Source organism: Phocoena sinus, chromosome 11, assembly GCF_008692025.1.
Source record: "Phocoena sinus isolate mPhoSin1 chromosome 11, mPhoSin1.pri, whole genome shotgun sequence".
Lineage (NCBI taxonomy): Eukaryota > Metazoa > Chordata > Mammalia > Artiodactyla > Phocoenidae > Phocoena > Phocoena sinus.
The window spans coordinates 4679938-4693952 of NC_045773.1; the positions used below are offsets into that span (position 1 = coordinate 4679938).

The 14015-nt window shown below is 44.9% G+C and overlaps 1 protein-coding gene across 2 annotated transcripts in view; it reads right to left on the minus strand.

Annotated features, from left to right (window-relative positions):
* The window catches only part of MKRN2 (makorin ring finger protein 2), a 29822-nt gene extending 15821 nt beyond the window's left edge, over nucleotides 1-14001 (minus strand). The window contains exons 1-2 of one of the 2 annotated variants that reach the window (XM_032647603.1): nucleotides 13951-14001; nucleotides 13-141 (exon numbers count right to left, since the gene is read on the minus strand). In XM_032647603.1, coding sequence (XP_032503494.1) covers nucleotides 13-134 — 122 coding nt within the window. In that variant the 5' untranslated portion in view covers nucleotides 135-141; nucleotides 13951-14001. Of the gene's footprint in view, nucleotides 1-12; nucleotides 142-13041; nucleotides 13178-13950 lie in introns of those variants that run through there. The other variant, XM_032647602.1, reaches the window with a different exon arrangement.
* Between the last annotated feature and the right edge of the window lie 14 nt (nucleotides 14002-14015).

Sequence of the window (14015 nt, forward strand, 5' to 3'; positions counted from 1 at the left end):
GCGGGTGCTTGCCTGCAACGAGTTCCGTAGGCGCAACAGCCCTTCTGGTAGTACTTGCAGATGGTAGATGGCTTGCTGTTTGCCAAGTCATGTGAGAACAGGCACTGGTTTCCTTCCCGACACACACCATGCATAAAATACCTGATGAGACAAGCAGAGGCATAAAACTTTTGTTGTTGTTGTTGTTGCGGTACGCGGGCCTCTCACTGTTGTGGCCTCTCCTGTTGTGGAGCACAGGATCCAGACACGGAGGCTCAGCGGCCATGGCTCACGGGCCTAGCCGCTCTGTGGCATGTGGGATCTTCCCGGACTGGGGCACAAACCCGTGTCCCTTGCATAGGCAGGTGGACTCTCAACCACTGCACCACCAGGGAAGCCCAAGACAGTGATTTTAGATGCACCACATCTATTTCAATGACAGCTTTTCTGGAAGAAAAATGATCCCATGCATTTGTCTTAAGATATATCCTCTTGATTTAAGATAGGCCACATACGTAAAATGTGAGCCTCATGACTGAGAAAATGCACACTGAAAGACTGCTCTGTTCTCATGGATTTTAAAGGGTATGGTTGTAAAGGAGTCAGAGACCCAGGCTCGAGATCTAGCTGTGCCACGTGTAAGCAAGTCACAAAACCAACTCCCCTGGGCCTTCCTACCTTTACCTATAAAACAAAAATTACACTGCCTACTCTACTATAAACTGTGGTGAGGCTCAAAAAAGATAGTGGAGCAACAGGAGACACATATAAGAATGTTCCACTAAGTTGTCCAATTCTGGCCCTGAAAGAACAACTGGGAGGCATTCTAGTTCTGTCCAGCCAGAGCAGAGAGGCCTGGCTGAATACTCAGAGGAAACTGTAGAGGGACATGCCTTGGCATTAAGGGTAAACAAGTCCCCAAATAAAGAGATTTTAGACCTGCCCTAATAAACATTTTTTTTTAAAAAACAAGCTTCAAAACGATCTAGCTGATAGCAAATAACTTACTGTCAACTAAAACAAACTTTAACATTCTTTGAAGGAAGACCAAAAAATCCAAATGCTCAAAAATACTCACAATGTTTGGCGTCCAATCAAAAATTACTAGACATACCAAAAAGCAGGAAAATGTGACCCATAGCCAGGAGAAAAATTAGTCAATTAACAGGAATGACAGATGATGGACTCAGCAGACAAGGACTTTAAAACCAGCTGTGACAGGCTATCATCAAAAAATCCACAAACAATAAATGCTTGAGAGGGTGTGGAGAGAAGGGAACCCTCTTGCACTGTAGGTAGGAGTGTAAATTGGTGCAGCCACTAATGGAGAACAGCATGGAGGTTCCTTAGAAAACTAAAAACACAGCTACCATATGACCCTGCAATCCCACTCCTGGGCATATATCTGGAGAAAAACATGGTCCGAAAGGATACATGCACCCCAACGTTGATTGCAGCACTGTTTACAATAGCCAAGACATGGAAGCGACCTGAATGTTCATCGACAGAGGAATGGATTAAGAAGATGTGGTACATATATACAATGGAACATTACTCAGCCATAAAAAAGAATGAAATAATGCCATTTGCAGCAACATGATGGACCTAGAGATTGTCACACTGAATGAAGTAAAGTCAGACAGGGAAAGAGAAATATCACATGATACGGCTTATATGTGGAATCGAAAAAGAAATGATACAAATGAACGTATTTACAAAACAAAACAACTCACAGACTCAGAGAACGAACTTTTGGTTACCGGGGGGAAGGGTGGAGGGAAGGAATAGTTAGGGAGTTTGGGACTGACATGTACACACTGCTATATTTAAAAAGGATAACGGGGGCTTCCCTGGTGGCGCAGTGGTTGAGAGTCTGCCTGCCGATGCAGGGGACACGGGTTCATGCCCCGGTCCGGGAAGATCCCACATGCCATGGAGCGGCTGCGCACGTGAGCCATGGCCGCTGAGCCTGTGCTCTGCAACCGGAGAGGCCATAACAGTGAGAGGCCCGCGTACCGCAAAAAAAAAAAAAAAAAAAAAAGCTTGTCAATAGAATCACACATGCACAATCAATTAACTTTTGATAAACGTGTCAAGGTAATTCAACAAATAATGCTGGACCCAGTATCTATATGGAAAAACAAAAAACGAAAAACCTCAAACATTACATGTCTGCTGATGTTACCCAATATGAATGAAGTATACAACATAACCTGCCATGTATCCTAGCCAAAAACACTTAACTTGAATCCAACAAAACTTCAGATCTAACTTCTAGTTTATAGGAAATACAGGGGATTGGGAACAAGCTAAAAGACCTCATGAGGAAGCAACCAGATAAATACAAAAGAAGAGGCAGCAGGTGGGCCAGATCTCTTTACCAACGAGGCGTCATGGAAAAAAATAAGGGGAGGGGGCCTGGGTCTGGAAAATGATTTGGTGGTTTCTTAAAAACGTAAACATAAATTTACCATATGACTCAACAATTCCAGTCCTAGGTGTTTACCCAAGAGAAATGAAAACATATGTTCACACAAATATGTGTATAATACATGAATGTTCATAGCAACATTATTCATAATAGTCAAAAAGTGAAAACTGACAATTCCATCAACTGGTGAACGGATAAACAAAATGTAATATATCCATACAACGGGATATTATTTGGCAATAAAAAGGAAGGAATAATGATACATGCTACAAGGATGAGATGCAAACACACTACAGTAAGTGAAATAAGTCAGACACAAAAGACCACGTTGTATGAATCCATTTATAAGTAGTGTTAAAAAAGGGGCAAATCTATAGGAACAGAATGGTCCTTATAAAGATTATACAGCCTATATAGGCTACGTATAGACACAGTCCCTACATATGGTATGTAAATTATACTTCAATAAAGCTGTTAAAAGAAGAAAATTTAAAAAGGAGGAAACTGCACTAGATTAGTAGACAGAATATAAGGTAAGTAATAACCAATGCAATATTTGGCCCTGGATTATATTCTGGTTTGGACAAACCAGCTGTAAGAAACATCTGTGGGACAAATGGGGAAATCTGAGTACCGACTAGGTATCAGGTAATTTATTGACATGGAAAGTTGAAGATTATTAACTGAGAAAAGCATATTATATAACAGAATATACAGTAAAATGGTGTAACCGCTACGTAAAACAGTACAACGGTTCCTCAAAAAATTAAAAATAGAATTACCACATGACTGAGCAATTCCACTCTTGGGTATATACACAGAAGAACTGAAAGCAAGAACTCAAGTATTTGTACACCCCTGTTCAGAGTGCATTATTCACAGTAGCCAAAAGGTGAAAACAATCCAAGCGTCCATCAGAGGACGAATAGATAAACAAAATGTGGTCTACAAAAGTCTGACTTGTGCTACAACAGGGATGAACCTTGAAGATGTTACGCCAACTGACGGAAGCCTGACACAGGAAGACAGCACCGTGTGATTCCACTTATGAGAGGTGCTTAGAATAGTCAGATTCAGAGAGAGAGGGAGAATGGGTGTTGTCGGGTTGGGGGAGGCAGAATGAGGAGTCAGTGTTTAAAGGGGACACAGTTTTAGGTTGGGAAGATGAAAAGAGCTCTGGAGGTGGATGGTGGTGACGGCTGCACGACAATGTGAATGTCCTTAATGCCACTGAACTGGACACTTAAAAATGGTTAAGAGGGTACATTTATGTTATGCACATTTTACCACAATTAAAAAATTTTAAAACAGCACATACAGTATGCTCTCATTTTGGTAAACACTAACTACACACATGCACACATCTGCATTTTAACAATGTGGAAAGACAGACAATAGCCTTTTTTTTTTTTTTTTTGCGGTACGCAGGCCTCTCACTGTTGTGGCCTCTCCCGTTGCGGAGCACAGGCTCCGGATGCGCAGGCTCAGCGGCCATGGCTCACGGGCCCAGCCCCTCCGCGGCATGTGGGATCCTCCCGGACCGGGGCACAAACCCGTGTCCCCTGCATTGGCAGGCGGGCTCTCAACCACTGCGCCACCAGGGAAGCCCGACAATAGCCTTTTTACAAGTGGCAATCCTTGAGGGTAAGGCATATGGTGTTTTTTTTGTTTTTTTTTAACACCTTTATTCGAGTATAAATGCTTTACAATGGTGTGTTAGTTTCTGCTTTATAACAAAGTGAATAAGTTATACATATACATATATCCCCATATCTCCTCCCTCTTGCATCTCCCTCCCACCCTCCCTATCCCACCCCTTTAGGTGGTCACAAACTACCGAGCTGATCTCCCTGTGCTATGCGGCTGCTTCCCACTAGCTATCTATTTTACATTTGCTAGTGTATATGTGTCCACGCCACTCTCTCACTTTGTCCCAGCTTACCCTTCCCCCATGGTATTTTCTTATTTTTGTTGATCTGTACTTTCTAATATTTCTACCATGAACATATACTGCTTTTGTAATAGTAAATGGTTGCTTTAGTTTTAAAAGATTATGAAGGGCTTCCCTGGCGGCACAGTGGTTAAGAATCCGCCTGCCAATGCAGGGGACACCGGTTTGAGCCCTGGTCCGGGAAGATCACACATGCCACGGAGCAACTAAGCCCGTGTGCCACAAGTACTGAGCGTGCAAGCCACAACTACTGAGCCCGCAAGCCACCTACTGAAGCCTGCGTGCCTACAGCCCGTGCTCCGCAACGAGAAGCCACCGCAGTGAGAAGCCCGCGCACTGCAATGATGGGTAGCCCCCGCTCGCCGCAACTAGAGAAAAGCCCGCGCATAGCAACAAAGACCCAACGCAGCCAAAAATAAATAAATTTATTTAAAAAAAAATTACGATAAGTATCGAATACTGGAGAGAGTATGGTTTAAAAAAAACCACATAAAAAAAAAAAAAAAACACATAAATGCTCAGTACAATACCTATCTCACAGTGGGTACCCCCAAAGTTCAGCTCTTATTAGTTTAGTAAAAAAACGCTGCCGATTAAGCTGACAGTTAGTTACAAGAGGGACCTGGGCCTTATCACAATGCACGCAGAGGGCTGAGGAGTCACAGTCCACGGACCGAGGCAGAGAGAAGGGGGAGCTGGCCCAGGGGCCACCTAGCCAAGCAGTCTACAGAATGCCCGGGTGCCGATGGGCGGGAGGAGTATGTGCCAGAAACACACAGAAAGGCAGGGAAGTGAGGCCCCACGAGGGTGTGGCAGGCCTGCTGAGACAGATGGAGGATCAGGCCTGACTGGGGCAGCTGGAATAGTGATGAGTGCACCTCCCAATAAGGGACAAGGGGCCCAAGTCAAGCCCTGAGACACACTAAACCCCCTTCCTAGGCCTCTTGCAGAAAGGCCACTGGAGCTGCAGGGCGAAGACAGACTGGAGAGGCTGGAAGTGTAGGTGAGAGGAGCCCGTCAGGAGGTTGCTCTGTAAAGGGGCTTTATCTGTGAACCCATGTTTTAACTTAAAAAATACACCATGGGAAGTCTCAAACATATACAAAAGCAGACAGTGGTAGGGTAACTCCCAAGATGTTTCCACACCAGCTTTCACCTTATCAACTCCCAAGCACTCTGGTTTCACCCATTTCTCCCCTCTCCCGTATGGCTGTGACAGTTTATCTTTTTAGCGAGGGATAACACATACCTTTTGAATGAAGACTTCGGGGCAAGGAGGGCCCTCCCTCCCTCTGAACAAGTGTGTGATCAGAAATATATGAAATGAGGAAAAATACAACAACTCCAACAAGCAGTGCCATCACCGCTCTGTCTAGCACTTTCACTTCTCTATCTCACTTAATCCTGATACTACTCTGAGGAATATTAGCTCTATACCCATGATGCAGACAGGAAAGCTGAGGCTCAGAGAGGTGTGACGACTCAGAGAAGATCTAATTGCTGAGTAGGGGACCCCAGCTCTGGTCTTCCCAAGACAGCCCTGACCTTTTCCCACCAAAACTGATTTTCCTGTCAGTCTGCCTCTGTCCATACCGTGGCCCCTTTCTGCAACACTGTACCCCATCTTTCACTGTACTTAACTGTGATAACCCACCTTCCTTCATGACCAGCACGAGTCCCGGCTGGACCAAGAAACCTTCCCACCGCTCCAGCCCACAGTGCGCTTTCTTGGCAGCTCCACGGTATAGCGCTTCCCAACTTGGGGCCCCTGACCCAAGAGAGCTGGGGCTCTTGAACACATGGTTGGGAACATCCGGTTAACGCCACACACAAAAATAAACTCGAAATGGATTAAAGACGTAAATTTAAGACTGGAAACCATAAAACTCCTAGAGGAAAACATAGGCTGAACACTCTTTGACATCAATCGTAGCAATATTTTTTTGGATCTGTCCCCTAAAGCAAAGGAAATAAAATAAAAAATAAACAAACTAAACATAAAAGCTTCTGCACAGCAAAGGAAACCATCGACAAAATGAAAACACAACCTACTGAAGGGGAGAAAATATTTGCAAATGATTTGGTAAGGGGTTAATATCCAAAATATATAAACAGCTCATACAACTCAACATCAAAAAAAAACAAAACACCTGATTAAAAAAGATGGGCAGAAAACCTGAATAGACGTTTTTCCAAAGAGGACATGCAGCTGGCCAACGTGCACATGAAAAGATGCTCAACATCACTAATCATCAGGGAAATGCAAATCAAAACCACAGTGAGAGATCACTTCACACCGGTCAGAATAGCTATCATAAAAAAGAACACAAACAACAAATGTTGGTGAGGGTATGGAGAAAAGGGAACCCTCCTACACTGTTGGTGGGAATGTAGAATGGTGCAGCCACTGTGGAAAACAGTACATACGTTTCCCAACTAACTAAAAAGAACCACCATGTGACCCAGCAATTCCACTCCTGGGTATATAAAAAAACCTCCAAAACACTAATTTGAAAAGATACATGCAAAGCACTAATCTGAAAAGATGCACGCACCCCAATGTTCACAGCAATATTATTTACAATTTCCAAGATGTGGAAGCAACCTAAATGTCCATCAACAGAGGAATGGATAAAGAAGATGTGGTATACGTATATACAACGGACTACTACTCAGCCAGTAAAAAGAATGAAATCTTGCCATCTGGAGCAACACAGATGAACTTGGAGGGCATTATGTGAAATAAGCCTGACAAATACTGTATGTTATCACTTATATGTGGAATCTAAAAAATATAACAAACTAGTGAATGTAACAAAAAAGAAGCAGACTCACAGATACAGAGAACAAACTCGTGGTTACCAGTAGGAAGAGGGAAGGGGGAGGGGCAATATAGGGGTAGGGGGTTAAGTAGAACAAACTATTAGGTATAAAATGAGCTACAAGGATATACTGTATGACATGGGGAATATAGCCGATATTCTATAAGAAATATAAATGGAGTATAATCTTAAACAACTATGAATCACTATATTGTACACCTGTAACTTACATAATATTGTACATCAAGTATACATCAAGGGGGGGAAAAAAACCCTGGGAATAACTTGAGGAAGACGCAGCTGGAACATCACCAAATGCGACTGAACACAGAAGGCCTAAACCTAACCAATTATGTGGTTGTGCCTGGAACTGGAGAACTACTGACAACGTTCAAACGTTGGGAAAGGGAGCTGACTCTAAGGAAGGTCAGAAGGCCCGGCCTGTCCCTCCCAGAGAAAGGGGACCAGAGAACACAGGTGGCAAGTCATGCTGCACCTCGGCCCTACAATGGGCCTGGGAGGCTGCTGAGCTGGAGACCACAGGTTTTGAAGCCCTTCCATCCCTCCTTGCTGCCTAAGCACACTTCTAACTTTCTCCACCTGTCTATCTCCCCAAAAGCAGAAGTGCTGACCAGGCCCACCTGACAATTTCTTTTCTCCCGGGAAATGTTAAAAGGGTATTCTACTTTGTATGTCAGTTTCTACTGAGTTTGGGTAGCATGAGCCATCTCTAAATACACCAACAGAATCAAGTTTCTGAGCCTACAAAGATGACTGGACCTGTGACGTAAGTGACTATACCAAGGTGGCGTCCTATAGGGTCTCTTCTAGGTGGTCAGTTATGCTTTTCCCAGGCAACACCCACTGGGAGTCTTCCACTAAATCAGAGATTGTGTAGTAACTTGCTATAAGGCTGCTGCAGATTTACTTAAAAAGAAAGAAAAAAGGCTCAGAATCTGGCAAACGAAGGGTATTCTTGTTAGAAACTTAAAAAAAAAGGCCTATATGAAAAGAATCTTGTCACAATACCGATTTAAAAAGTATGCAGCAGAGTTAATAGAGCAGGTCTGAGCCTGCTTACGAGGCAAGGCCCTTCTTATAGCACCTGGGACTTGGCTGGTAAACAGTTCCCTACACTGATATAAACTGTCTCTAAGTGATCGAAGTGGCTCACTGTGCCTATACTGTGTACAATGTGGTTTACGCTGAACACCTGCTTTCCTTCTGGGAGCCTGGCTTGGGTACCTGCTGGGCAGAGGGTGACCGTCCAGGGCACTGGATCTCTAGTGGGCTTCCCTGGGCACATGTTGCTGCTGCATTTCTGCTGCGGGAGGAAGAGTGTGCTGTGACCCTTTATGGGAGGAAGTGAGGGCAGGAAGCCTGCACATGGGCTCCTCCAGATGCCGCCTGAGTCCTTCTCCCTTGTGATCCATCTGACTCCTCACTACTCACTGTGATCAATCTTAGCCTTGAGTAGGACTATGCACTAAGTCCCATGGGTCATTCTAGCCAATCACTAGCTGTAGGGGTGGTCTTGGGATCCCGGACACGAAAGTTTATTACGCTTCTAAACAGTCTGGTAATTCTTCTTGAGAAATGCTACTCAACACTGTGACATTGTTCCAATCATCCTCAAGTATGGTAATCTTTGAAGGTATAAAAGTAAAAAAATAAAGAAAATCAGTGCCAAGAGCCAAGTCCGATGATCAGGATTAGTAAACTCACAAAGAGTGGAAGAGAACAGGTTCACACTGGTTACATAAACAGGTTCACAAAAGAGAGATCTAACAAATACTTCATTAATAATTTCTTTTGGAGAACTAGACAAGATTTCCTGAAAGAATCAGGATAAGAGACTACCACAGCTTCTCTACCAGATACTACCTGTTAACCAGGCATGCAAGAGGAAGTCCTATTCAGAAAACTTGCCTTCCAAACTGCACTATCCTTCCCATCAAAAATCCAAAATATTTAACCACCACCTAAAGCTTCTAGTTTTGTCACTTATAAGCTGGTGACTTCATGCAAGCCATTTTACTTCTGTAAGTGACTGAGCTGAAATCTTAACAGGTTCAAAAATAACTTCTAGGCCACCATCACTGCCTTCAACAAAGGTGGGTGTGAAATAAGTGTTTATAAGAGGTAGAGCCAGCCAGTCCTATTTTTGTAGCATATGTCACCATTTCCACTCCCCAGTGACAAACACAAAACTTCCCTGAGCGCATCCTGCCTGTCCTTCGGGGCATCTCTGTCATCCGCTTATAGCGATTCCTCAGCATCTAGGTTATACTAAACTTAATCCAGGCCCTTTTCATGTTACACCCTGTAATAAACTTCCAACTGCTCACCCTTCCCTATGGCCAAACCATACCTTATATCTTCCTAGAGAGAAGACTGAGACAGGAGCTGGGGAGGAGTGTGGGCTGTTGCTAGTATGAGGGGGGAAGTGCATGGCTGGAGACTCAGAGCAGGGAGATTCTTTCTAGGGGACACTCCAAAGTCATCTGTTATCCTGGGTGACCCCAAAGACCGTTTCAGATGGTGTGGCTATTATACGCTGCAAAGGATATGAGGTTCACTACTGGCCACAGAACCGCCAGCGGCTCTCGCTGTGCCTGACGGCTGAACCAAACAGAATCAATCTGGTTTCTTGCAGGTCTTTCAACGGTGCCTGCCTCTAGCAAAACACTTTTGCAAATCGTTTCCAGGTATATGGGTAATTCGCATTCTCAGTGTCGCCTTCCTTTCTGTTTTCGCACATAATTTCACAGACTTAAATTCTATGGCCGTACCGCTTGTGACAAAAGATCCATTAAGGGGGACACAGCTAATGCGAGGCATGGTAGTAGGCTTGAAATAACTGATAAGAGGTGGGGATGAAATAAAGTACAGTGTAGTGGGTAAAGGAAGACTCTGAGGTCAGAGAGCTTCCTGTGACCTTGAGCAAATTAATTAAATCTCCAAACCTTTTTCCCCATCTGTAATATGATATAGTTGTACTTCACAGACTGCATGTCAGTGCTTAGCCTAACACACCATAAATGCTCTTAGGATGGTTAGTCGTTGTTATCTTATCTCTTAACCAACGCTGCTGGTTAGGCATGACTATCCCAATTTTACAGATAAAGAGACTGTGATACCAGAATCAGAATCCAAAACTGCCCAAGTCTGGAGCTGAAGCTCCTCCTCCCACTCACTGGCCACAAGATGCCCCATATTTTGTGACTTTCAATGAGTCAAAAGCTCTAGGCCCGACTCTCAGGAAACTGTAATTCTAGGTCTTGTACTACTGATTAGAAAACAAAGGGACCTCCATCACACTGAAGAGGAGGACAAACAAACTGGTTACCAAGCAATAATAAAGGCCTGCACCAGGGCTTTGAAAACAGACTGGAAGACACAGGGAGATGGTTTGGAAAAAGAATCAGCAAAGAAGGATCCCCAGATTGAAATTCTGGATAGAGTGGACTGTCAAGACATCAGGGGAGCTGACTGATAGCACAACTGTGTGAGGGGCCATTCTTGCATTCCAGGCAATAAATATGCAGTATCTTGGTCATTAAGTCTCGGAATCCTAACATTTCACATCCATCTCTCTGAGAGAAATAATTCGTATTAGAATGGAAGCAAAACAAACTCCCTGTCCAGCTGACATTCAGAATAAGCAAGTATATCACACCCCACAGCAAGGAAAACAAACGAAAAAACAGTTTGCACCCTGACATAAACCAAAAACAGCAAACCACCCAGTTTAGATCTGGTCCCCCAAATAAATCATACCTGGATCATTTCATGTAAGTTACCAATGTGTGGAGATAATGACTTCAGTGAATAAGATAATCAAGTGAGAAGAGCTTTCCCATCACGAGCACACTAACGTAAACCCGGTACGCTTGGTAATATGGTCGTTTGTCCTGCTTAAATATGTGTTCTGTTTTTTATTTGGCAAGGCAGCCCTTGTGAGGCCCAACTCCTTCACATCTCTTTGCAAGTAACCTTTATTTTCCTTATGGTTTTGGCTGAGTTTTCCTTTCATATGACCATATTAAAAGCTTTGAAAATTCCTGTATAAAGAAACTTTAATTTAGCATTTCCGAAACTTATCTGGGAGCCATAGGGTCTACAAGAGCATAAATTCTGATGCCACATATCTGCCACCTGGAAGCTGAATAACCTTGGCAAGTCACCTCAATGCCGAGGCTTGGTTTTATGATCTGCGGAATGGTGCATGTTGCTGGATTACATGCGACACGTTTGTAAAGAACCTCAAAGAGCACCCAGCACACTGCAAACCCCTGCAACGAACAACAGTTAGTACTTAAACAGAATTGATTCCTTCCCAACGTTCCAACCCACTCTAGTTTCTCTGCACCAATTTCCTGCAGGACACCCCTATTTGGGAAAAACAGAATTAAAGCTTTTAGGTCAGGCCATCTCCTAGTATAGAAGGAGAAAACCCAAGATGATCCTGATTTACATTTTTGTTCCTGCAGTTAGATGTGAATTAGGGGCAAGGTTCAAGCCTGAGCATAAGCTTTCCTTATCTGTAAAATTAGATTACCACACAGAGTTGAGATTCAATTACAAAGCATCATATAAACGTGCACCATTATGTGGCCGCATCTGAGGAGCAGTAACCAAAAGTTGCTATACAGTCCACAATGACTAAGAATATTGCTCCAACAGGGGGAACTTTATACAAATAAAAATAAACATACACAAAGGTCTTCACAAAAGACCTTCTATTACAAATAACCTAGTAAAACTCTTTTCTACAGACACGTGCAAATTTCTGACAACTGCTAAATTATACGTCACCTAGGCCTTGCATAAACTGACTGAACGGTTAATATAGACTAATGCTAACAGGAAACTTTTTACATTACACTGTCTCAACTATTCATACTAACGAAAAAAAGTAACAACACAGATGATAATTAAATAAACTGCTCATTACACAATCAAGCCATACAACTGTGGGCTGGTTTTTTCCCCCCTAATCAATGTTTCCCACACAGACTTAAACCAATTATGAAAAGAAAAATCGTACTTTCCAGGTCCAATAAGACTAGGATCCCAGTACCTTCAAGCCACACGCTTAGCAAGGAATGAGGGTGTTACTCGTCAAGTTATTTGTATTTAACAGGGGCAGTGCAGCCACCCGGCTTTGAATTTTCTACAACCAGCCACCCATTAATGTTGTATTTCTCCACGGAAATGGGTCTCTCAGTAAGATGAGAATCTCAACCTCCGTTAGCCTGAGATTCCTGCAATGCAAAATAGGAATAATGTCTGCCTAGTAGTGAAGACTGGTGACGAGTATAAATGACTTGCGAATATGCGGGGCAATGAACAAACTTCCAGTAAATGCTATTTTCCACACAGCAATTCTTAACTCGCTAACTCTGCAAGTTTACGCTGCATCGGAATTCTCCAAACTCTTAGGAAACCAAGGCCGCTTTCGGGGCCCCAGCTTCTTTGAGGCCCTCACCGACGATTAACAGCCTACACCTGCGTGGTATCTCCATCTGTAAACCACCTCCTGGTGCCCCTTTACTCAACTCCAAATCACCTTTTCCAGCTAAACCCTCCTGGCCCAGCCTCCAGGACCCCACCAGCACTCCTTCCTTCCAGCCGCCCGCGCTGGCTTCGTCCAGATGTCGCCACGAGGCTCGGCCACGCACCGCCGGGTCCCAGGCTCCTGCCGCCGGGCCCCAGGCTTCGGCCGCCGCGCCCGCCTCGCCTGCGGAAGCCGTACCCCGAACCGGGAGCCACTTTCCACGACCCCGCTCCGGCTTGTTTCCCTGACGCAGGACTGGGGCGCACCCGGGTAAGGACCTGCGGCGCCTCGCACTGACCTGCAAGTGACCTGCTTGGTGCTCATGGCGGTCGGGTGTTAGAGCCGCCGTCCCGCCGCAGCCTCTCGCTCTCGTCGCCGCCTAGGCCTCGGCCCTGCCCATCCCGCGCGGCCGCGTCACGCAGGCGCACGCCGTCGTCGCCGTGCGGCACCTTTGTAGCGCCGGCAGCAAACCTCGCCGCCGTCACAATTGGTTCCGCCCCAGGGGTGAGGCTGGGTCGACCCCCAATCTCGGGCACTCCTAATCCGGTATTTTCAAACCCCCTAGGCGGGTCCTGGCTAGCCTCCCAGTCCTGCGGGTTTTATCCCGGGTGCCGACCATTAGTTCCTATGGGTCTGCCCCTTTCTCCAACTGCATTTCTTAGCGGCTTCTCAAGGCCTAGAATTACCGCACCCCTCCCGAGGCCAAGCTCCCGCCTCTCCGCTGCGCACCTTAATCCCAAATACTCCTACCCACCCAAACCCTCCCTAGGTCCCTTTCTCAAACCCGGCCTCAGCTGTTCCCGCCAAGCCTCGCCTCCCACTTAAGGAATTCCTTAACCCTCTCCTGGGTAAAATCCAAAGATTTTGCTCTTCTTCAAAATCTCCATTCTCACCCCAAGATTTAGACCTCATTTTCTTTCCTGGCATTCCTCAACTGTTCATCTTCCATTTCCTCTGGTGGAAACCCCAAAAGACATTCGTGACACTTTCCTCTGGTTGACTACATCCTGCAGAGCCTGCTTCCACACCCGTCTCCAAAGCGTCCCTCTTCTCTCCATTTCCACCGTCATGGTTCCTGTCTAAGCAAGTGGCACTCCTTGCCTGGGCCCATGCACTGGCCTCTTAACTGGTCTTCTGGCTTCTGCTCCTGCCCTTTTCTAGTCTGTCACACAAAACCTGTTTTTTAAAAAATAATAATTAATTTTACCTTATTTATTTTTGGCTGCGTTGGGTCTTTGTTGCTGCACGCGGTACTGCTCTAGTTGCGGCGAG